General features: G+C 36.0%; 4 protein-coding genes across 10 annotated transcripts; 1 reads left to right on the top strand and 3 right to left on the bottom strand.

The window, feature by feature from the left end:
* Window positions 1-1,126: 1,126 nt before the first annotated feature.
* On the top strand, window positions 1,127-4,883 carry gstz1 (glutathione S-transferase zeta 1). Of its 2 annotated transcripts, none has more exons than XM_055038598.1 (9): window positions 1,127-1,355; window positions 1,689-1,740; window positions 1,828-1,895; window positions 2,326-2,406; window positions 2,931-3,056; window positions 3,135-3,210; window positions 3,303-3,355; window positions 3,437-3,486; window positions 4,470-4,883. In XM_055038598.1, the coding sequence occupies exons 1-9, from the start codon at window positions 1,224-1,226 to the stop codon at window positions 4,594-4,596; spliced, it is 765 nt and encodes a 254-aa protein (XP_054894573.1). In that variant the 5' UTR covers window positions 1,127-1,223; the 3' UTR covers window positions 4,597-4,883. The 2 variants fall into 2 exon arrangements, with proteins under 2 accessions (XP_054894573.1, XP_054894574.1); XM_055038599.1 differs by lacking the exon at window positions 1,127-1,355 and adding an exon at window positions 1,475-1,601.
* Window positions 4,808-8,378, bottom strand: zgc:163014 (uncharacterized protein LOC100038766 homolog). Its single transcript, XM_055038455.1, has 9 exons — window positions 8,368-8,378; window positions 8,170-8,333; window positions 7,968-8,096; window positions 6,588-6,775; window positions 5,777-5,970; window positions 5,607-5,698; window positions 5,474-5,528; window positions 5,218-5,315; window positions 4,808-5,105 (listed from the first exon to the last, which is right to left on the bottom strand). The coding sequence occupies exons 1-9, from the start codon at window positions 8,376-8,378 to the stop codon at window positions 4,909-4,911; spliced, it is 1,128 nt and encodes a 375-aa protein (XP_054894430.1). The 3' UTR covers window positions 4,808-4,908.
* A 3,323-nt stretch (window positions 8,379-11,701) lies between these two features.
* Window positions 11,702-17,313, bottom strand: tmed8 (transmembrane p24 trafficking protein 8). Of its 6 annotated transcripts, XM_055038596.1 has the most exons (7): window positions 17,254-17,305; window positions 17,053-17,147; window positions 16,796-16,942; window positions 16,617-16,701; window positions 16,430-16,523; window positions 14,446-14,745; window positions 11,702-12,883 (listed from the first exon to the last, which is right to left on the bottom strand). In XM_055038596.1, the coding sequence occupies exons 3-7, from the start codon at window positions 16,912-16,914 to the stop codon at window positions 12,666-12,668; spliced, it is 816 nt and encodes a 271-aa protein (XP_054894571.1). In that variant the 5' UTR covers window positions 16,915-16,942; window positions 17,053-17,147; window positions 17,254-17,305; the 3' UTR covers window positions 11,702-12,665. The 6 variants fall into 6 exon arrangements, with proteins under 6 accessions (XP_054894571.1, XP_054894568.1, XP_054894570.1 ...); XM_055038593.1 differs by having other exon boundaries at window positions 17,053-17,313; XM_055038595.1 differs by lacking the exon at window positions 17,053-17,147 and having other exon boundaries at window positions 16,796-17,017; window positions 17,189-17,313.
* A 1,727-nt stretch (window positions 17,314-19,040) lies between these two features.
* noxred1 (NADP-dependent oxidoreductase domain containing 1) lies at window positions 19,041-21,726 on the bottom strand. Its single transcript, XM_055038620.1, has 6 exons — window positions 21,527-21,726; window positions 20,723-20,898; window positions 19,824-20,004; window positions 19,577-19,731; window positions 19,302-19,494; window positions 19,041-19,176 (listed from the first exon to the last, which is right to left on the bottom strand). Exons 1-6 carry the CDS (start codon window positions 21,682-21,684, stop codon window positions 19,041-19,043), a joined length of 999 nt encoding a protein of 332 aa, XP_054894595.1. The 5' UTR covers window positions 21,685-21,726.
* Between the last annotated feature and the right edge of the window lie 90 nt (window positions 21,727-21,816).

Raw genomic sequence — 21,816 nt, 5'->3', positions numbered from 1 at the left:
TGGTCCACATGTATTGACGCCCACAAATGGAGGCCTGTGATTGGTCTGATTGCTGACCCATCTGTCCAATCAATATTAGATGCAAGGCACATTTCCGCCTCAGTTTAATAAATACGAAACACGTCAACAGCGAGCATAGAAATTAAAGAGTAAATGCGACCTTGCTGTCAAATTGTAGATACGTCAGCGTGACGGCCATATTGTGAGGGTCAAATGCAACCTTGTAACTGATTCAAACCATGTTTGAAAACTAAAATAAACAAAGTTTACATTTAATAAATTATTGTGTTTTTTTTTTTTGGTTAAAAGTCATATCCGTACTAGAAATGAAGGTTGTTCAGACAAAATTACCAGCATGCTTTCCAGTGATATAAAAAATAAATATAACTTCATCATTTTTTGTGATCTTGTCTACTGAGCTGTTTAACTTTGATTACTCTTTTTCAGTTATTATATTATCTAAAACCATTTAAGTATATTTTTCTAATAATACCAGTAAACATTACAGTACCTACTAGTAATAAAGTTCAGCTCCAGAATGTGTATTTTATATCTGTGATTTATTTATTTTGCTTTTTTTTTTTACTGCATTGCAAAATTACATTTGAAAAGCTGTCATTTATTTATTTATTTATTTTCTTTTACAGCATCTGGCCCACTTCGTTTTATTTTTCTTGCTTTCCTCTCCTAAATCTTTATGTGAACAGCCTAAATAAGTTTATTTAAACAGTAGTATTATTTTAGAATCATTTTCTCGAAAAGGATGCTAGCAAAAATGGTCATTATGAAAAATAAATGAGAAATTGTTTCTCTTTTAATTCTAGAGCTTTAAATAATACTGTTACTTCATAGTTATATTTTAAACCAGTTTTAAACTGATTTTAATCCCACTTTGAGAATGAAACAGTTTTTTTTCTACTTCACAGTTTTCCTCTTTGTCCTAATTTAGAATTACCTTATTTGAATGATCATTTAATTCAAGTAAAGAATCTTTTTTTCACCTCAATTAATTTTTTATCAACCCACCTCAATGCCAGTCACAAGATGGCGACGACACGAACATGTGCAGCGTCTTTTATTCTACATCTATGACGCTGACTCGTCCACCATATTTTTTAAACCAGGGAAATTATGTAACCTGCAGCTGAACTCAAATCAGCAGGGTTACACTTTACAAGGAGATCTTTGTTCAAAACCTTCACTTTTCATTTGTTTACTCTTACATGCTTAAGAAACGCGAATTAAGAAGGAAAAGTTCACAACAGACGGCTCTGAAACCCCCAAGTTCACTTTATTCTGATGTTTCAAACGTCATAACACCAGAGATGCGCTTCACCTTAGTTTGCCTTATGAAGGTATTGTGATATTTTTTCCTGTTAGCTATGAGTGTAAGTGTGTGTGCTTCATGTGAACCAGAGGGAGCCCATATGTTGCAAAATCATGGACCAAAGTGTAAGTAGGAGGGAATTCAGGGATGCATCCTATTGGCTGTGTGAGGAGGATGGGATTTTGTAGAGAGAGAGAAAAAACAAGCAAAACTTGATTTACTGTAGTTTAGAGACATCTGCTAGATTCAAAGAGCTATGGCAACCCAAACCAAGGTGAACCAGTCAAATCTAAACTGTACGGATTAAAATGTTATCTTATTTTCAGCTCTTCCTATGTTTGTGCTTTTTTTCCCTCTTTAGCCTGTTCTTCATGGATACTTCAGAAGCTCTTGCTCGTGGAGGGTCCGGATTGGTAAGTCATGCCTTAAAATGACTCAGCTTTTTTTCTTTTATAGGTCATTGTCATGTTATTAAGATGATATTAAACTTTTGTGCACAGCTTTTGCTCTTAAGGGCATTGAGTATGACCAGGTTGCAGTCAATCTAATCAAAGATGGAGGTCAGCAGGTACGGTAAACATTCACTGTCTCTTTTTTCCTTTCATGGATGGATGGATGGATGTGCATGAGCAGAAATAAATAAATGGAAGACTTTGCCTTTTTTGTCAACAAAATAACGTTTGAGTATGTGATTTTCAAAGCTTAGAAATGTAGTACATTCCATGACATGACCAAAGAGTCTGGGTCTCAATTTGATTGGTTTTCTTTGACAAATTTTTTAAAAATCCTTTATAATAAGCCTCAGTCCAGCAGACCTGATCCACCTATTATTATTGATGTTATTTTCTTTCTTTAAAACCAGAGGAGGTCCAACTTGGAAGCAGACTTTTTCAGTTCATGGTTTCATCTTGTTTTGCCTTTTGTAATAGCTTATAAAATATTTTGTAAAAAATATTTAACTAATATTTGAGCTTAACTGATGTCAAATCTTTACTCAGCTTACAGAGCAATACAAAACATTGAACCCCATGCAGCAAGTTCCAGCAGTGGAAATTGATGGCATCACTCTGTCTCAGTCGGTAGGTTTCAGCCCTCCATTCATATCAACCTATTGCAAACGTATTCACACCCTTTGAACTTTTTTTTTTTATTTATACATTTACAACCACAAATTTCTGTGCAATTTTATGTGGTAAAACAGTGTAAGTTTAAAGAGCAAGGAAAACTTAAGATTTTTGAGTTTTTCTTTTATCAATAAGAATGCATTTTTATTTATGGATTAAAAGAGTCATCTTTAACTTCAGTTGCAGCATGAAGTGTTTTTTAAATCAGTGTTCCACTTTTAGAGACTAAAGATTTTGCAATTTTTGGTTATTTTTTTTAAATAGCTCTAGAAAATATTGTTTTTCAAGACTTGTCTGACTCTACATTCAATTTAGGGTTGAACTTGTACAAGGCCATCAGAACAGTCGACAGATTAGAAGCCAGAGAATTGTTTTGTATTTGTGACACTAAATCCCAATAAAAACATTTGAAAAAGTTGAAGGGGTATGAATACTTTTTTTAAAGTATAACACTGAACACACTTGGTTTGCATTTGTAGCTTGCAGTGATCCAGTATATTGATGAGACCAGACCAGGACCTCGTCTTTTGCCTGCAGACCCGAAGGCACGTGCCCAGGTTCGCATGATCAGTGACCTCATCGCCTCTGGGATACAGCCTCTCCAGGTAGCTATGAAAACAAAGATTTCTGTTCTACTTTGAATATCTTAAAATAAATTTATGGCAACATTTGATGCATTTCAGAATTTATCCGTACTCCAGAAGATCGGAGCAGAAAAGTTACCGTGGGCGCAACACTACATCAATCGTGGTTTTCAAGGTTTGTGGAAAATTTTCACTGTCATTGACTACTAAAAGAGCTCTGAATTATCTTTTCATTGGGGTTTATTTGAATTTTTTGATTTCCTACAGCTTTAGAACCAATTCTGAAGCAAACTGCAGGGAAATACTGTGTAGGCGATGAGGTAAGAATTTGGTTACCAGATCAAAAGTGAAAAAAATATTAAATACATCCAATAATTTACATTTTATCACTTTCATTTTAGATTTCCTTGGCAGATATTTGTTTAGTCCCACAAGTCTACAATGCAGAGAGGTGAGTATTTCAACATTTCACCAGTCACGGTAAGATGGTCTGTATCTGGTCTGTATCTTTGTGAAAGATGAACATGAAGTAAGAAGGAAATTGATGATTATATTCCCTGATAAAGTTAAAAGCTGGGTTATTAAACAATATTTCAAGCTTTGAACATTGTACAAGGTACTGCTCAATCATTGTAACATGGGAGCATTTTGCACATAGCAATCAAAAAAATCCTTGCCAGTTTGTAATTTCAACAAGAAAGTGAATTGTTAAGCAAAGGACTTACAGTACTCACAAAATTAACTGATGAATGTACATAAGTTCATTCTGCATGTTTCAGACTTGCAACACTTGTTACAAGTCTTGTTGCAAAAAATAATTCAGAGCTCTTATTAGTCAACAGTAAAAATTTTCTACAAACCTTGAAAACCTCAATTGATGAAGTGCTGCGCCCACGTCATTATTGTTTAACAATGACAATAACAGCAAAAATAAAAAGTGTTTGATCTATTTATCTACCTATATATTTCCTGGTACAATCAAATGTTGAAAGTCATGCAGTTCACGTTGGCATGAGACCAAGACGACACCGAACCGCTGATAAACAGGACCTCAACATTGCAAAGATTTGAACAGGATGTTCTTGCGTTGCTCAATGTCATCAGCTTTTTGCAACAGAAATAGAGAATGTTTTAAACACAGAAAAGCATAGCAGCACTTTGCATCATTCGGGAATGGCTGCTGGATACTGACTTACCTCAAATCGAGCGAACCGCGCTTTTCTGAAGTCCATAGAATCAATTGCATGCTTCTGCTTAAATGTCCTACTTTCATATTATAATATATTTGTATTGTAAGCTTTCTATTTTGTCATACATTTTCCCTGAAAGTTGAACTTTCGAGTTGTGAGTAATGAATGTCCAGTCCCTCAGTCCCTGCTGCACACAAACATTTAATTCAACAAAAATGACAAGTTTTTTTTTTTATTTCTGCAGGTATAAAGTGGATGTAGGCCAGTATCCAACCATCAAAAGGCTGAATGACACCTTGGTTGAGATTGAAGCTTTCAAACTGAGCCATCCATCTCGCCAACCAGACACACCTGCTGAACTTCAAGCATAACATGATGACAGTGGGGCCTTGTTAAAGTACTTTAAACAAGTGTTTTTATTTAATCAGTATTAAACAATGAAACTCATAAAATATTTCATTATGTAAAAAGGTTTTACCAACACACGATAACTCACATATTTGTAATGTCCAAAACATGCAAATTAAAGATTTGTTATGCAAAGTACAAAACTTCAAGCATTAGTGCATACATCTTATTACTGGTACACAATTTGACAGGTGACATGAATTCTTTCAAACCAGAAGAAAGCAAAATAAACCACTTTTCTTTCACATCAGTTGTCTGCGACTGCATGGATATAATCATTTGTCAGTGATTTCCAGGCAGAACTTTTGTGTGTCGTCGTAGAAGGAATCAAAGCAGTCAGACCCACCAAAGACCAGCACTGTGCACTTAATATTGTTTTCACCTTGCTCAGTTTGTAAATTTATCATGCTGTGTCCTGCACGGGGTTTAGAGCAAAGCAGTGGACATGCCACTGAGCTCCACATTCTGATGTCTAAACATGGGGAAACAAAGCAGAAAATATTTCTTACTGAACAAATGATTACAAATCAGCATCATTTTATTGTCCTACAAAAGTTTGCACATTGCAAAGCATCAGCACTCACCAGTGTTGAAGACATGCACATCCTGCAGAGCTCCAATTGCACTGCAGCCTCCACTGATCAAAATTCTGTTATCCAACACTGGAGCTGCTGCATGAAACCTGATCATTTACATGCAAGAGGGTTTCATCTGCATCTTCAACCATTTTATTTTCAGCTTGGTTTGATGCGATGATTTAAGACACCAAAAATATATATATTCTGGAAGCAGATGGCTTCATCGATGACATTTATCAAGGTCAATTTGTTCTGTACTCACCCTCGAGGCAATGGTGGCATGTTTGCACATTTCACAGCTGTGTACTCCATCAGTCCTTCACTCAGAGAGAAAACACAAACATCAGAGCTGGAGCTCAAAGTTGTTACTGACTGCATTGAAGCAGGCTGCTTACCCAGATCTAAAACATGAAGATCATTGAAGTAGGCAGCAGTCATTTGTCCTCCAAAAATGACCAGTTTCTGTCCAAGAAGCGTAGCCGAGTGCCTGAACATCAAGTCCTGGGTTAGTAAATATTTTAAACACAATTAATCAAAATTATCCTATTTTACAAAGCAGACTGACCCAAAGCGAGGCAGAGGCTTGTCTCCCTCCACAATGGGCTGGTACCAGATCTCATATTCTGGGCTGAAGATGTAGAGAGCGTTGCTGCATTTATCTCCCACTCCATTGCGCGGCTGAACTCCTCCAAAGACAAAAAGCTCTTTCTGGTAGAAAACTGCTGAATGGTATGATAAAGCCGGCACTTTCCCTTTAGCCTTGAGAAAAAAATTTACAAAAATAAAAAATGTATTCTTCTGTAAGGGACTACATTTTAATAATCAAAAAACAGTCAATACTATCACTGGAGAAATTTGTAACCAAAGTTTTTCAGAGAATATTTTACACATTTCATTTTTGCAGAAATAAAACTACTGATGATATAAAACCTAAACACAGTAAAGATATTAAACACATCAAGTACAGAATGTAAGTATATAATCATCTGAAAAAAAATATTGAATTACATATTTTTATACAGCTAATAACGTAAATCAATTATTAAAGCATAGTTTGGTTGTTTATAATGAACGTAAACATTATACAACTTCTTTAAAGATTTTTCATCACAAAGATGTTTAACAGAAAGCTACAATGAGAAATTTTCAATGCAAATACAAACAAAACTGGAAGGCATTAAAAATAGACAAAAGTCAAAGCATCCAATAAGAAAACTGTCAAGCAGCAGTAATGTTTTATGATAACTGTTTTTTTTTCTTATGACACCAACTTTCAAGATATAAAATCTCAAGTAGATAAAAACACATTGTTTTTCTACCAAATAATACACCTTAATGGGTTTCGTCCAGGAGCGGTGATTCTCGAACAAACCTACAGTGACAAGCCTCCACTTCCAGGTCAGAGTATTAAGGATGTACAGCTCGCTGTAGCGCTGACTCTCCCTCAGGCCACCGTACACAAAGACTGCCTTAGAGTCTGGGTCAAAGGTCGCTGTGTGTCCTCTGGCACATGGAGGCACTGGTCCAGAAGCAGAAGAGTTCATTGGGAACCAGAAGTCACTGTCTGAACAAATGTAAACAAAATGCTGGATTAAAAACAAAAAAACTATTCAGGAACGTCTGGCTTAGCACTACAAAATGTATTGTTCCGACATATTTTGTAGGACTACTAAATCAGTGCACCATCTTGCACATCACAACAGATTTCACGTATTCTGTTGAGAGTTTATGGGATAGAGCAACACAAAGTTGCCAATTACTGAAGAAGAAAACAGGTTTTCTTTTTTACTAAAAAAATAAAAATCTAAAAAATATTATTTGCATTTATATTTAACCTTCTTTACTCCAATACCCATAACTGAAATCCAGAAGCTACAAAAGACTTGGTACAAGTGCAAAAGTTGCTGCAGGACAACCCCAAATATACAGCCAGAGCTATGATGGATAAAAGCATATTCATGTTTGAGAATGGCCAATTCAAAGTTCAGAAATATATCAAACTTAAGTCTCGGAAATTGATCTGCAGACACCCCTTTGTTCAGCCAAAATGACTTAATTTTGCAAAATATGAGTGGCCATAATGATAATCTCCAGATGAGCCCATTGCTCATAATCAGAATCAAATTACAATGCACTCAGTAATTTCCATTTTGATTGGGTTTTTTTTTTATTTTTGTAGGGTAATTTTGTTTTCAGAAAAAAATCTAATCCATTTTTTCCATTATTGTTATTTTCATTTTATTTATTGTTTTGGATATTTTAAATTCCAAAAACAATAAACATACAAAATACTCATTTTGGATATTGGAAATGTCTTCCAGTTCCAGTATGGAATGTTCTTTACAAAATTAAAAAGTTTATTGGCCTTTCAGAAGGTGTTCTTCCATTATTATGCAAGTTATTACTTGATAATCCATCTCAGAACAAGAATATTATAGTTTATTGCAATAATTAAGCAACATCTTTTATTGTTATTTATGTATGTGAAAAGCTGGAAGAGAGTAAGAGGAAATACCCCAAAAGACTGCAGCTTTAACTGCATTGAATGGTGCAAATTATTGACTGAGGGAGCTGAATTTAATACATAATAACCTTTTTTTCAATTAAAGCTGGTCAGCATCCTTCAAACTCCCCATAATACACTATTTGGTGTTGGTCTATCATGTGCAAATCAATGTACTTTGCAGTTTTTAGTTGTAACTTTAAAAAATGTGAATCATTTTTCAAGTTCCTGCATATCAACAAACTCCACTGACCCAACTCAAGCTTCCACAGCGAGTCTTCACAGTAGTTCTGATCCGAAGTTTCCCCTCCGATGAGGACAGCCGTATCTGGGTCACTCAGGCACAGAGTGTGGCTCCAGCGCTTTGATGGACATGCTAAAACTAATAACAGCTTCCATGAACACAGTTTCTATGCACACAGTTGTGACTTCACAGGTAAGGTTGTTAGTCTCACCTTCCCTGCTTTCGTTTTTAATCTGCTCAGTTATTTTCTCCCGGATGCTAATGCTGCACAGTTTCCCCCTGTTGGAAGTGGAAGTTTTGTCCGTGTCCTCTGTGAGACTGTCTGTTTCATCTGAGCTCCACGTCGGGCAGGCTCTCCGATTGACGACAGTATGCCTGGGAGTCTTAGCCTTTCAGTTGCACAGAGCACATTCCAGACATTATATTTATTTGGATATTAACAATAATAACACCAACACACTTACCAAAGGCAGAGCTGCAGGGCGAGGAAAGTCACTGGTCTCAACTTTAATCATTGGGAACTCAGAATAGCAAACACTGTGGCTCATGTGTGAGGATTCTGAGATTATCTGCAAAGATTTTTTGGTTGAGATTAACAACAGCGACATATTTATAATAAAGACAGTAGGGCTGGGAAATTAATTGCATTTTTGAAGATTTAATTTTTGGATGATCTGGATTTATTTTCGCCACCAATGCACTCAGGTTTTCGTAGTTCAGAGTGGTGTCAGCACAGGGAGGGCAGCCACCTTGTTTGACAAGAGTGTCACCGTTGTCTCACCGTTTCAGTTTCAAGAGTTTCCTGAATAGAGTTGGAGAGATCGGCCACACTGCATTGTTCTGAGATCAGGCGTTTCCTGCAGGCCAAAGGGGTGCTGTGGACAGTGATGTTATCCTGTAGCAAGAGAAACGACACACAATCACTCCTGCTCAACATTAAACTCCCACAATCTGATCTACAGTGTCAGTCCACACTTTATGTTCTTGGCATTCTCAGGAATTTAAATGTTTATCCATTACTGTATTAGTTTTGTACTTTCTTTCTTGGTATGTTTTTTTTTATTGTAGGATTAAAAATGACAAAAACAAATCAGAAATAAAATTCTGACCTACAATTCTGATTATTTAAAGTCAAGGGTGTGCTATTTTGTTATTTTAAACAAACTTCACAACTTCCACTTTTTGGGCAGGAAATTTGCATCAGGTCTAAATTGTAGAATCAACAAATTACATAAATGGCCCAACATAAAGTCAGTGAAATGAAAAAACATAATTCCTTCAATCAAAAGAGAAAATAACAGAATATGACAAAGTCTTGCCATTTGGAAGGCATCACAAACCCATTTATGAGGCTTTGGAACTCCAAATGATGGTTTGAAACATTCACACAGCTTTCCTCTACAAGTTTTATTCAGATCTCTGCTTCACTGGGTTCTAAATGTGCTAGAAATATTTGTGCAAGTAAAAATGGAACCACACACTGCCTTACTGATAAATGAGTCTCTTCTACCTCTGCGCAGGCCTTCAGCACAATTTTCCCATACATTCCTCTCCTGCCTCTCTCTTCAGCCGCTGTGATGACGTCATCACTCCAATCACCTTCCCAGGTCAAACACCTGAGAGGAAAGGAGACGTGCTGAGCATTTCCACCCCAGAAACCATTCATTTCATCTTTCCATCCGCTGTACTTTATCTGTGAGGACAGAGTCCCTATGTTCTGTGGCTGGACGTCCTCGCTGACCACCACCTCTGCAGACAAAGTTGTGTCTTTGCATGACCAGTCTCCAAACCCGAAGATGACCAGCTGTTTGGGGAGAGGCAGCGGGATGTGGACTTGGAAGCGGCTTCTGTTAGACTTGCTGCGGATACCCAAACTGAATTTGAATGCCTGACAGGAAAAAAACCTCCCGGAGCTAGCTTAGAAAACCAAATACATACCAACTAAACTGTCGAGGAGCGTCACGCGGGGACCAAACGACATAAAAATTCAGTTTCCCCATTTTGCCTGGACGTTATTAAAGCTGGGCGCTGCGCCGCTGCGGCGTCTGGAGAAGAGACGCACGTGGGACTGAAGATCAATCAATCCAAAGTCAGCCCGCGTGCGAAGATTGTTTTTATAATAGTTTTCCAATGCTGATGGAGAATACAGACAAATCACCCATAAACACGTCGCATAGTCGTATGTAAATCGTAGAGCCAAATAAGTAAAAAAAAAAAACATGTAAGATCTCGAAAACTAATTGAATTTTAGGAAAATAATAAAATCTTAACATTTTATAACCTAATAATGGGAAAGTGCAACCAAGTCAATAAATAAAACAGACAATGCATGTTATATGTGTGTGTGTGTGTGTGTGTGTGTGTGTGTGTGTGTGTGTGTGTGTATATATATATATATATATATATATATATATATATCTTTTTTTTTTTTAATTTACAAATTTTAGATTAAGATCCACTACATTTATTAATGTCGACTGAAATTCTGCTAAATATGAGTGAAAGTACGAAAATTATTTTTAAAATAGTTTAGAAAGACAGTGGCAAGTTAACAGATAGAAAAAAAAATCTCTTGATGAATCTAAAGAAATATTACTACAAAAATATTAATTTTTATCCAGTGTAGAAGAAGAGTTGAACAACCACTGAAATACTCCAGATCACCCTAAAAATATCAGACACAGGTTACCAGAGAAAATACAAATGCAGTTTTAAAATAATTATTTTATTAAGAGAAAAACATATTTCCAAACAAACTTGACACTCTTTCTAAAGTGCAATAGCTCCTAAACTGTCAACAACTGTCACCCAGTGGTAATGAGTTTTTCACATCGCTCTAAGCCTGTTTATGGTCATAAACTTTTTCTAGGGTACATCAAACATTTCAACAGAGGTGGACCAGATGTTCTTATGATAATTGTCTTGCTTTAAAACCCAAGAGCATATCGATGCCTGTTTTTCATCTGCCTTTGAATTTCTTCTAATCAGGGAGATTATTTAGCCTACTTCATGTTGTCCGAGATGTACTATTCAAGTGATGATTCGATTAGTGGAACTTGCGAGTAAAATTGAACTAGTGTTCAATGTGGTTAATCACAGTTAATCTATGACAGGAAAATGTTAGTTTAGGTTATTTTTTCCTCTTTAATAAGTGAAATCATAATTTAAAAACAAAATTTTACTTCAATTTGTCTTTGTTGTTAAAAACCTGATCATCTGAAACATTAAATGTCACAAGAAAAAGCAACTGAAAAAAACCTGTAAAGCAAATATATTTTAATTTTCTATCATGTTCAAGAAGTTGGATATGTTGTTTTTCTATGTCACTGCTTTGAACCATGTCAAAACATTGTGAAAACAGGCTTTCATAGTGCAGCACTACTCTAGCTTTCTCCCATCAACGAAATCATAGTTCATCGAAACATTTTGCAGAGGGAACTAAAACGTTGTTGTCTTACTGCCTTTTAGAAGCGACGTTACTGTAGGACTGTGGCTGGCCTTCCGGGAACTCTTAAAATAAAACCAGGTTACATCAGCACCTCTGTAACAATTACATCAATCCCCTAATGCTGCAATTTAATAGAAACACAAGGGAACATACTGAGGTACCTGCTAATCCTGGCTCTGCTGTGAGACTGGTATAAAATGCCGCAAACTCAACGAGCGTATTTACCGGGTAGTCGTTTTGGAACCTACACCTACTTCTATAACTCCCCCTCCATCCAATTAATGACACAGACAACTAGACAATCTGCTTTTTATTGTTGAATATAAATTTCAGGAACAAATAGTATACTTTAAAGTGAAGGTATGGGACAGCAAACAGCTTGAAAACAGTTGCTTTACAGTTGCATACGACATTAGCAGCCAAATCTGTGACTTCTTTGGAAATAATGCGCATGTGTGGAAGTGATAAAGTATCAGTTATACAAGAAAAAGGTGGTCCAACACACGAAGAACGTCAAAAAATAAACACAGTGATCTTCACTTAAAAAACACATGTGGATGAAACACTGCAACTGGCCTCTACGTTTAAAACAGCTAATTAAAACACTGGCGAAGCAAAGTAAATATTGATTCTAGAGCGTTATTTGATGAGGGCTTTTATATGCGCCATAAAAACTGTCACGTCAGTACGACAACCTAAAATCTTCCTTCAACACACCAACTGAACCAGTAGAGAACGTATTAAGTCCTGAATTTTCACATGATTTAAAAAATAAGTTACACAACAAAGCTGAATGATTATCAAAACGAACAGCGATGCAATAGAAAAAAAAGAAAAACAGAAAGGTGCATACATACAGACACACACGTGAAAATAATTTCTTCAGAGCACTGCTGATTAAGGACGTGGCCTGGAGAAACACACACTGTGCAGGTTCTCCCTGATTGCTGCTACCATAGAAATGTAACAGATAAAGACAATATACGATTTATGACGGGCACTTGACCAAACAGCACAGAGGAGATATGGCACATGACAAACGCAAGGCTTCTCTGATTATATTCAAACAGGACACCGACAAACAAGATGCACTGAAACCCATTTAATCTGACAAGCAAATATAAAATTGATGTGCCTGCATTTATTTCTTAAATTATATATCTTTATTTATTCCATAACTGAAATCAAAGAAAATAGTTCATTGTTCTTAGGAGTAATATTCAGTAATTTATACATTCGCGAGCAACAAAACTGCCATCTCAGGCACTGTAATACACCCTGTAGTAGAGAGTTTTGTTCCTCCAAAGGGAGTAGGAGTTGTCAAACTTTAGGAGGTAAGTGCCTTCACCTGGGAACTCGTGGCTCCCGCCCTGGACGGACAGATGGCTGTCCTGGCGGTACACAGGCAGTATTTCAGCCAGGTTCGAGTTGGTCTGGCTTTTGGAGCCTTTCTCGACGTCGTCGTTGCTGAGAGGCCCTGCCACACAGAACCACGTATACCAGAATGTCAACATGCTGCCTCACACTTGATCAACAACTTGTTGCCAGTATCCACAACGTAAAAGAAAACAAAAAAACACACAAACTTTTGCTTCAAGACTAATAAGAATTTCTCTAATACACTTTCTGATTATAGAGAAATGAACCCTGTTGCTGAGCACCAACAGAAGGTTTCTACAGCTTCTCCTTGCTCACAAAAAATATAAATCGAGGTGTTTTAAATCATTTTGACTGGAAAAAGTCATAGTCATAGCATGGAATAAAATTTGTTTTGGATATAAAATTGGAAACCAGACCCTGACAAAATCTGTAATTATCAGCTTTTTGTGCTCGTGTTACACTAAAAACAAAATCCAGAAAGTGAACCTTTTTAAATGGTGTCCAAAGTAACACTACTAAGCTGAAAATTTCTAAATTTACTGTTTACTATAGATTTTTTGCCAAAAGTATGTACTTCAGCATAAAACATCAATAAACACATTGCATCACAATAACATTATTCTAACTTGAAAATCGGATGATTCATTTTTTTCACAAAAATTGGAATAATTTTTCATATTTCAAAGTTAGAAATATGAAAATATTTTTGTAAAATACTGCAATGATGATATTGGTTGCAACTGGTGTGGAGCTCCATTTTTTTTGTCATTTTTGGACAGATAAAAAAGTATTTCACATGACAAACCTAAGTTAGAGAGAGAAAGACTCTTCAGGGAAATATTTTTGATATCTTCTGCAGAAATTAGCCAATAGCACCTTCAAAACAAAGACTGAATGCTTGTGTGGTAGCACTAACAGAGGCAGCACAGGCATAGTTCAGATGCTGGAAAAGACTGAGTCTTTGCACTTAAGCAACATAATACTTTCAGTTTGGCTTTAAATCTAAGAGTATCAACTGAGGATTAATAAGCTAACCATCTCAACGATTAAATTAAACAGGGTTTTTTAATTTGTCTTTTTTTGCTTGTTGTTTATTGTAAATGTGCTGGAGAAGGTGCAGCTGCATTCTGTCACTTCTAATTTTCCTCTCCGTCCATCAAACAGGCAAGCATAGCTGAATAATAGCACAAATACTGTATTTAAAAAACGCAGGGGAACATTTTGCTCGCTAATTTTCCAACAACATCTTTAGGGTTTTATGGAACACTAATTCTGTACTGCTTTAAAAGTATTCGCAATTACCAACATGTATTGATAGTTTTAGTCAAAACTTTGGATGCCAATTGCTGAATAACATGACCTACGTTTATTTTTTCAACTTTGTTTAATGATAAATGGATGAGAATCAGTAGAAAATGTGAACTCAGTTCAGAGAGGAATCATGAACATAAATTAGTTTGTATTAAAGTGGCTGTACTGAGCTTACAGTGATGGTCACAATAAGTTCGCTAACTCTTCTGCCTCTCATCTATTGTTAGAACGCTTGAACAACAGATGATTCTCAAACTTGTAATACTAATAAAAGTTGTGGCTTTATATATTTAATCCTATGTTATCTCATAGAAACAAATAGATCTAGACTTTTGCAGGTAAGTTTACCTTCCAGCTCTTCCTCTTCGTCTTCGTCATCGCTCGACTCGCTGATGTGCACCGTGATAGACCTGCTTGTCACAGGGGTCCAGTCAAAATATATGCCAAAGCCAATGTCAAAACCGTCTGTGGCAAACTCCCAGCACACTTTTTTGGCCTCGGGGACGGTGGGGACGTGAACCGTCATGATGTCTCCTCGGTACACTGTCACAACGCTGTCCTTCTCAGTTCGAAACTTTGCCTTCAGCTCCTTCACTGCAGCAGATGTCCAAGTTGTTGGAGGCGGCAGAGTTGGCATCTGGGCTGCCTCTGGGTGGAGAAGAAACATCAGTTGCAGAAGAGCAAATTTGGTGTTTTTAAAGCATATGGCTCACTACGCATTGCCCGTTTAGAGACATTTATAATAAAAACGAAACAAATTACTCTAGGAAGAAGTTTTAGGTATTCAGTATCAGTGAGGTGTTTAAAATTATAATCAATAAATGTTGCTAAAAGAGCCAGTATTTTCTTCAGGGAAGCATCAAGCCAGTTACTACTTTTCTATTGTGCTTTTCCTTTACAGTTGTTAAATAAGGAGAATGTTAAGGAGATGAATGAATTGATCTAGAGTGAATTGCAGCATATACAAGAACACTCTTCAGTCTGGATGTTGTAACAGAGGGAAATAGAGCTAACATTTAGCAATTTTCTTTCCCAGAAGGATTTTTAAATTCGAGTCAGGAAGAATAGACACAGAGGAAACAGATTCTGTGGCATGTCGTTAGGTCTGTCACAATAATACATTTAGCTGGACAATAAATTGTCCCAAAAATTATTGCAATTAACTATTTTCTTTTATTCCAGATATTATCATTTGAGACCATTTCCAATGATATAATAATGATGCCATTAATGGAAGTATGACATCTCAAAGATCAAAAAAACATTTAACACTAAAAATTGAAGACATTGTAAATATCCAAAAATAAACTAAACAACTGAAACAATAATTAAAACTGATTATGAAGTTTCTGTAACCAAGATTATATTAAAAAAAATATGAATCATTCAGCTTAAATGGGCAAAAGTTGCATTTGGGCCTTTTGTAAAACTAACCACTACATATTGGGTGTCAAATGTTTGCATTGACTCTTCATTACACATTTTTCAAAATGTCTAAGTTTCAACAATATTTCAACAATATTACAGGAGAGCATCTTTTTAATGATTGTTGTCCAAATGGAAAATTTAATTTATAATGTAAATAATTGGTTTATTACTTATTGTGACAGGCTTATTTGATGCCATATGTCTGAGGTTCATTTAGGCTGCAAGACAGAGAGAGCAGGACTTACAGTGCACAACAGGAAGACTGAATGATTTACATTATTTTTTTTATTGATACAATAAATAAAATAAAAAATGCATATTTTTTAAATAAAAAAAAATGCATATTTGATCAAATTGTTATACATTGAATAACAATGTATTTAATGCTTTTAAAAGCATTAAAAGTACCAGCTATTTTTGTTAAACCCATTTCTCTTGTCATTTCCCATGACATGAGAAATGTACATAATTTCCCAAGGCATTCAATATAAGAAAATGTTTATGTCCACTGTATGTAAAAGTTTTGTGTTTTTCTTTAATTTAAAACTGAAATAGAAATAGAATGGTGATTCCCTGTTTTTTAAAATTGCAACAAATTCCCTGAAGAATAATTTAAATGCTATCTTGTATCATTTGCAGCTCAAAGCAACTTTTATTTTAGCTGGACCGAGGGCAAAAATAGCTCTTTTGAAAGTCAAGGTTGAAAATCTTAGGGAGAAACTAAGACATTTATAATAAAAACGAAACAAATTACTCTAGGAAGAAGTTTTAGATATTCAGTATCAGTGAATACTGAATATTCCTGCTTTTTGTAAAGCATGTCAAAGCTTTACAAAAAGCATATTGGAAATCAGTTCTGTATTAAACAAGGCGTCAGCCATGTCAGCACTCAGCAGGTTCTCACCTGTGATTTCAGCAGAGAGCTGACAGGTCCCAGCGCTGTTGTTCTCCTCGCCTCCTTCCCCCAGGGCCAGCTCTGCAGGAGCCTCTTCATTACCCTGAAAAGTACACATGCATATGGCACATTATAGCAAAATAAGTAACATTCAACTTCCAGGTTACTGTTACTTTCTGAGAGCTCTGCATCATACCTTAGCCAAATCCTCCTTGGTCTCATTCATGCTGCCTTGATTGCTGGATTGGGTGAAGCTCTCCGTCAGATTTGTACTCTGCAGACTGAGGTAAAGAGATTTACAGTAAGAAGAAGAAGGGGAAAAAACCAACCGAGTCAACGATGAAAACACATGAGCAGCTCTGAGCAACAGGTTACCTGCCCGGCGGTTCGCTGTCGCAATGATGGGAGGTAACTCCGGGGAAGGAGGAAAAGGACAAGGATGACAGCCGAGACTGGAGCTCAGATGTAGCTTCTAATCTCGCCATGGCTGTCATGACAAGACAAATACCTCTGACTGCGGGGCTGGAAGAGAGGAAAGACCGCCCCTCAGAGCCAGCACAGGGAGGAGGGAGAGACAAGTTAGCCTCTTTACACAACCTGGAACCAAAGCATACAGAAATCAGTCTACTAACCACAACTAAAGCGAAGAGTAATCCTTCTACGTCTCGGTTCAGGCTTTCCTTTACTTGTTTGCTCTTCCTTTAGCTTACATCTGGCTAGCCATTAGCTACACAGAGAGCAGTGAAAGTGAAGCCGACCTTTTCTTACCACAACGTAAGACTGACAGTCCGATTTAACGCACTCAAATCCCACTCAGGTCATTAAAAATGTACCTCCATATCCCTTCAATCATGTGACGACTATCCACACAGCGCTGCTTCTTCTCAGGAAAAAAAAAAACACCGACGCGAATTTCGGACTTCCGTTTTGTTCCGAGCGTCGACGGAAATATACGAATACACTGACGAAGAAGCGAGGTCTCTTCTGCTGCAGCAGCAGCTCTGCAGAAAACAGAGGAAACATGCAGAAGTGAATGGAAACCAGCTACATTTACCTGAGTAACTTTTGGGGGAAAAAATTACGTTAAGAGTAGTTTTACTTTATTGTAATTTTTACTTTTTTTAATCTCCATATGCTACTCTTGAGGAAGATCTTTGGATACTCAAATCAGGAAACTTCATTGACTGAAGAACAAACGTGTTTTTCACAAAAAATGCACAAGACACAGAAAATTTTGATGGAAAAATGACTTCTTCTGCTTATTTAGGTTTTTTATTTATTTTGTAATCATATTATGTAACTTTTTCATTTTAGTTTCAAAAATACCAGCATTTGCACATAATTTTTAGTCTGTTTGATGATATCATTTTTAAATATCAAATAAAATGTTAATACAAGTTAATCAGAATTTATTAAGTAGCTTTTCTGCCAAATTATATTTTACTCCAACTTGAGTAATTTCCTGGACAGCAACTTATCACTTTGAGTAGCCCTGCTATTTCCTCACCTCTGAAAACATGTTGTTTATGGTAACAAAAAGGAAATCTGACTTTTCTTTTTTTTTTGTAGAAAAGCTGAAAATACAGTTTCAAAAGCCAGAAGCATTTTACACTGAGTGACAACAAATAGTTTAGTGATTTTAGGGATAAATTATAACACTGAAGTGGGTAGAGTACCCAAAAAAGTGCAATTTTGGTTTCAACATTATTGTTCTTCTTTCATTTGAGTTATTAATGATGAGAAGAGTATTTATTACTTAAGTAATAGTAGCAATGATCAATAATTTTATTCATGTAAAAGAAAAGATGGTGCAATAAAACTAGTTCTAAAAGTATTTTCTTCCCAAAATGTTATTGCAAATGTAGCGCAGTAGTAACTATCCACCACTCGATCAATTTCAAAGAAAATCACTTAGTTCTTTTAATCAAATGATTGATTTTACATCTTTAACAGCTTTATGTTGGAAGTGAAATATGTATTTTACACCTTGAATAAAATAAAAGAAAAGCAAATCTGTGTTCTGTACTGTTTTTACATTTTAAACCTCTACAAAAATGCACATCTTTGTTAGTAATTTTTGTTGCTGGTGGTCACAGTGATTAGAAATGACCTCATCCTCAATATTAATTCTAAATAGATGGAAATGAATGAGAACAAATTTACTGGAATTTCAATGTCTCAATCCACACAAACATCCTGCAAATATATTAGGGTACAAATGCAGCAAGACACCACAAGGCAAGCATTATTATTGACAGTTAATGGCTTAAAAATAAAGAAAATGTTGGCTGTGACATAATATAAAGGAATAATCATTATAAAAGTACAAACATGGCATATAAAACCAGTTGCAGTCTTTACATTCTTGTATTACAACAAAATAAGAACTGTTGCATATATTTAAAAAAATTAAATCAAGTGAGGCTTTATTTCAGAAAAAAAATCCTTATATCATTAAAAGATATCACATAATTTGCTTTATGCTATTTAACAACACTCATTGAGACAAATTAAATACCAGAAAAAAGCTACATCAAGTTTTACAAAATGCAATTAGAAAATGTTATTCTAAACTATGTGTTAGATATTGACATGTTCTCCATATTGGGATGTAATCTTGTCATTTTATTGTGCTTTTCAGGTATGATTTGTATGTTGTAAAGATGTTTTCTTGAACTGTTTTGCTGTTCATTACAAAGTGCAGCAGTGGTGTCATCGTGGTTTGAGTGTCAACGAGAGAAATCCAGGGAAAAGACCTTTGTTGAGTAAAGAAAAACATATTAACCTTTTGTTAATTAGTTCTTTCTTTTTATATTTTTTTGTATTGTAATTATTCATGTAGCAAAGGTTAAATGCAATATCGCATCCTACACCAACTCACTCATTTGGATGGAGAAAAGATGTGGAAGCGATGAAACTCTCTGCATTTAAAGTCTCGTTGTTCATACAATTCTCTGCAAATATGCTGTTAATTAGAGAAAGAGCCTCTCTGGATCCCAGACAGACATGGGTGCAGATGTTTAACAGGCTGTACAACACTCCACATACCCAATTCAGGCCTAGAGTGATGCCACCTACAGTTTAAAATCAACATAATTTAGTATAAAAAATAACTTTATGAAAATTAACATTCAACTTCAAAGAGTTCTCACCAACCTTTCACAGCGAAAGGACATGATGCCTCTATCAGTGATGGATCTGACAAGCCTTCGGTTACACGGGAGCAGGACAGCCACAGGTCTGAGGTGTCGCACGGTTCCACCTGATACTGTGGTTTCAGAATAAAACTGTGGTTGAGACGTTCAGCTAGACTGAGATAAAAAATAAATAAATAAACAAGAGCGAGAGATTAATCACGTTTGCATCAAAACAGCACGTTGCCAGCCTGCATAAGTGTGTATACCGGTTGACAGGCACAGCTGTGATGAAACTGTAGACAAGGCAGTGCTTTTGCAGATGAGAATGGAGATCAGCACAGATTCTGTCAAAGTGAGAAGGCAAACAGCAGAGGAACAAAACATCCGCCCAGGCTGCCAGACAGCGATTGTCGAAGAAGCACTCGACTCCTGGTGGGACACACTCCTCTGAAACACACACATTTGTTACACTGCTGGTGAAAAAAGAAGTGAGCCGAATCTGTAGTGAAATATAGAAGTGGTTTGCTGGATTACTTACTATTTTTCCCCTTAAACAACTTTGTACCACTACAACTTTTTTTATCCTTTGTCACGTCAGAGCCACAAATTTGTATTTTATATAATTATGCGTACCTGCCAAATTAGCTTATGGTTTTCTATTTATTTATTATGAATATTTAAAATATCTTCCAGTTCCAGTATGAAATGTTCCTTGGAAATTAAGTTTATTTATCTTTGAGAGGTTGTACTTGGATTGTTATGCTGTTGTCATTATAAAATCTGAAAATGGTATCAAAACTACAATGTAATTTTTTAATTGCAACAAACTATTTTGACAATTTTACATCCAGCAACATTATGTGCTTTTGTGACCTCAAGTTGAGACCATTTTGAAGCACAATTCTTTTAACGTCCTGAGACTTAATGCTGTTTAAAGAAGATTAAATCAACTTTAGTGATTATCTGAGTAACTAGTGTGGAAGGAGAGAGACATTTGGGTTGAGAAATGTATGTTGTTTAAACACAAATACAAAAAGAGGTAGATATGCAGTTATGGGTCATCTTTTCTTCCATCCTTGTTTTTAAGCTAAATTGATGAAGAATAAAAGGTGAAGTCATTCATTTTTGCAGGAGGAACAACATATTTACTTTGGAGTCACCATACTTGCTGGGTTTCTCGTGGAGATCTTAATCTGTTTGGGTCTGATGGTGGTCTTTTTAAGGAGGCAGAGTAGCAGCTGTTTCCCCAGGGTACCTAGACCAAGTATCCCCACAGAGAGTTCATCAAGCCTTTTTGATGCATATAAGTCGTTGGCAGCAGTCCTCCTTTTTATGATGCATCTGGAAACATCACAGCAACCTTATCGTTCATGTGAGGTACAAACTGTTTAAGATATTAAGTTAGGTCAGAGTTTTTGCTAAAATCAGCCAGTCTCACTTTAGATATAAACACCTGTAGAACATCTTGGGATCCATTTTTAGATGTATTTTATGGTGAAAAAAAAAAAAGTAATTTAGGAAAAAATAAAATTTTCCTGGTAATATCTAATATAAGGCCTAATACAACTGATCAGATTTCTTTTGAGCTCATCCAGTAAAGCTTCGTACAAGTGATACAAGCACAATATAATATGCTCTTAGTGCATGCTGTATTAATATAAATAATAATTATTTCAAAAATTATTAATATCAGGTAGATTTATGAATGGGGATTGCTTTAAAAAAAACTTTCAAACTAAGCTGTATAATCAATTATTTGAATTCCTTTCTTAGACAGGAACCCAGTTCCTCCATTATTATTATTATTATTATTATTATTATTATTATCATCGTCACAGTTCTGATTACAGACACTCTCAGTGAGTGAATAATGAAGTCCATACTTCATTATCCGCCTGCGATAAATTTAAGCCGCATATTTAACATTTTAATACACTAACGACTCGGTTTAAGCAGGCAGCTTACTTACTTTAATGAGTGCACCAACTCGCATACAAAAACTGCGTGCGCGCACCCGCAAAACGTCAGTCCGGCGGAGCGCGCACGGAGGTAAACTAGCTTCTTCTCATCAACGGTGAGTTCTGCCTCAATGGATAAAATAGTCAAACCAGAGCAGATGTCCGTCATACCCCGTCAGCTTGATGTGAGGCTGTTAACATGGTTGACTTGTCTACAGAAAGCGGCATTGTGTTGTCATAGTAACACCAACTTTGGATTTGAAGACGTTCTCCCACATTTTTCACACCAACAACTATCAAC

Source organism: Poeciliopsis prolifica, unplaced genomic scaffold (genome assembly GCF_027474105.1).
Source record: "Poeciliopsis prolifica strain line A6 unplaced genomic scaffold, Auburn_PproV2 SCAFFOLD013, whole genome shotgun sequence".
Classification (NCBI taxonomy): domain Eukaryota; kingdom Metazoa; phylum Chordata; class Actinopteri; order Cyprinodontiformes; family Poeciliidae; genus Poeciliopsis; species Poeciliopsis prolifica.
This window is presented reverse-complemented; position numbering and strand designations above follow the sequence as displayed.

Bases quoted from the DNA above. Each gene is read 5' to 3' on its own strand.
- noxred1 (XM_055038620.1), bottom strand. From the start codon at position 21,684: ATGACGGACATCTGCTCTGGTTTGACTATTTTATCCATTGAGGCAGAA. The intron at 20,899-21,526 runs GTAAGTAAGCTG...TGATGTTTCCAG, and splicing joins GAGTTGGTGCACTCATTAAA to ATGCATCATAAAAAGGAGGA. The intron at 19,732-19,823 runs GTATACACACTT...TTTTTATCTCAG, and splicing joins ACAGCTGTGCCTGTCAACCG to TCTAGCTGAACGTCTCAACC.
- zgc:163014 (XM_055038455.1), bottom strand. The intron at 6,776-7,967 runs GTCAGTGGAGTT...ACATTTGTTCAG, and splicing joins GCTGTGGAAGCTTGAGTTGG to ACAGTGACTTCTGGTTCCCA. The intron at 5,699-5,776 runs GTCAGTCTGCTT...CTTGATGTTCAG, and splicing joins AAGCCTCTGCCTCGCTTTGG to GCACTCGGCTACGCTTCTTG.
- tmed8 (XM_055038591.1), bottom strand. From the start codon at position 17,273: ATGATTGAAGGGATATGGAG. The intron at 14,746-16,429 runs GTGAGAACCTGC...TTCTCCACCCAG, and splicing joins GCTCTCTGCTGAAATCACAG to AGGCAGCCCAGATGCCAACT. The intron at 12,884-14,445 runs GTAAACTTACCT...TCTGTGTGGCAG, and splicing joins CGAAGAGGAAGAGCTGGAAG to GGCCTCTCAGCAACGACGAC.
- gstz1 (XM_055038598.1), top strand. From the start codon at position 1,224: ATGCTTAAGAAACGCGAATTAAGAAGGAAAAGTTCACAACAGACGGCT. The intron at 1,741-1,827 runs GTAAGTCATGCC...TTTTGTGCACAG, and splicing joins CTCGTGGAGGGTCCGGATTG to CTTTTGCTCTTAAGGGCATT. The intron at 1,896-2,325 runs GTACGGTAAACA...ATCTTTACTCAG, and splicing joins TCAAAGATGGAGGTCAGCAG to CTTACAGAGCAATACAAAAC.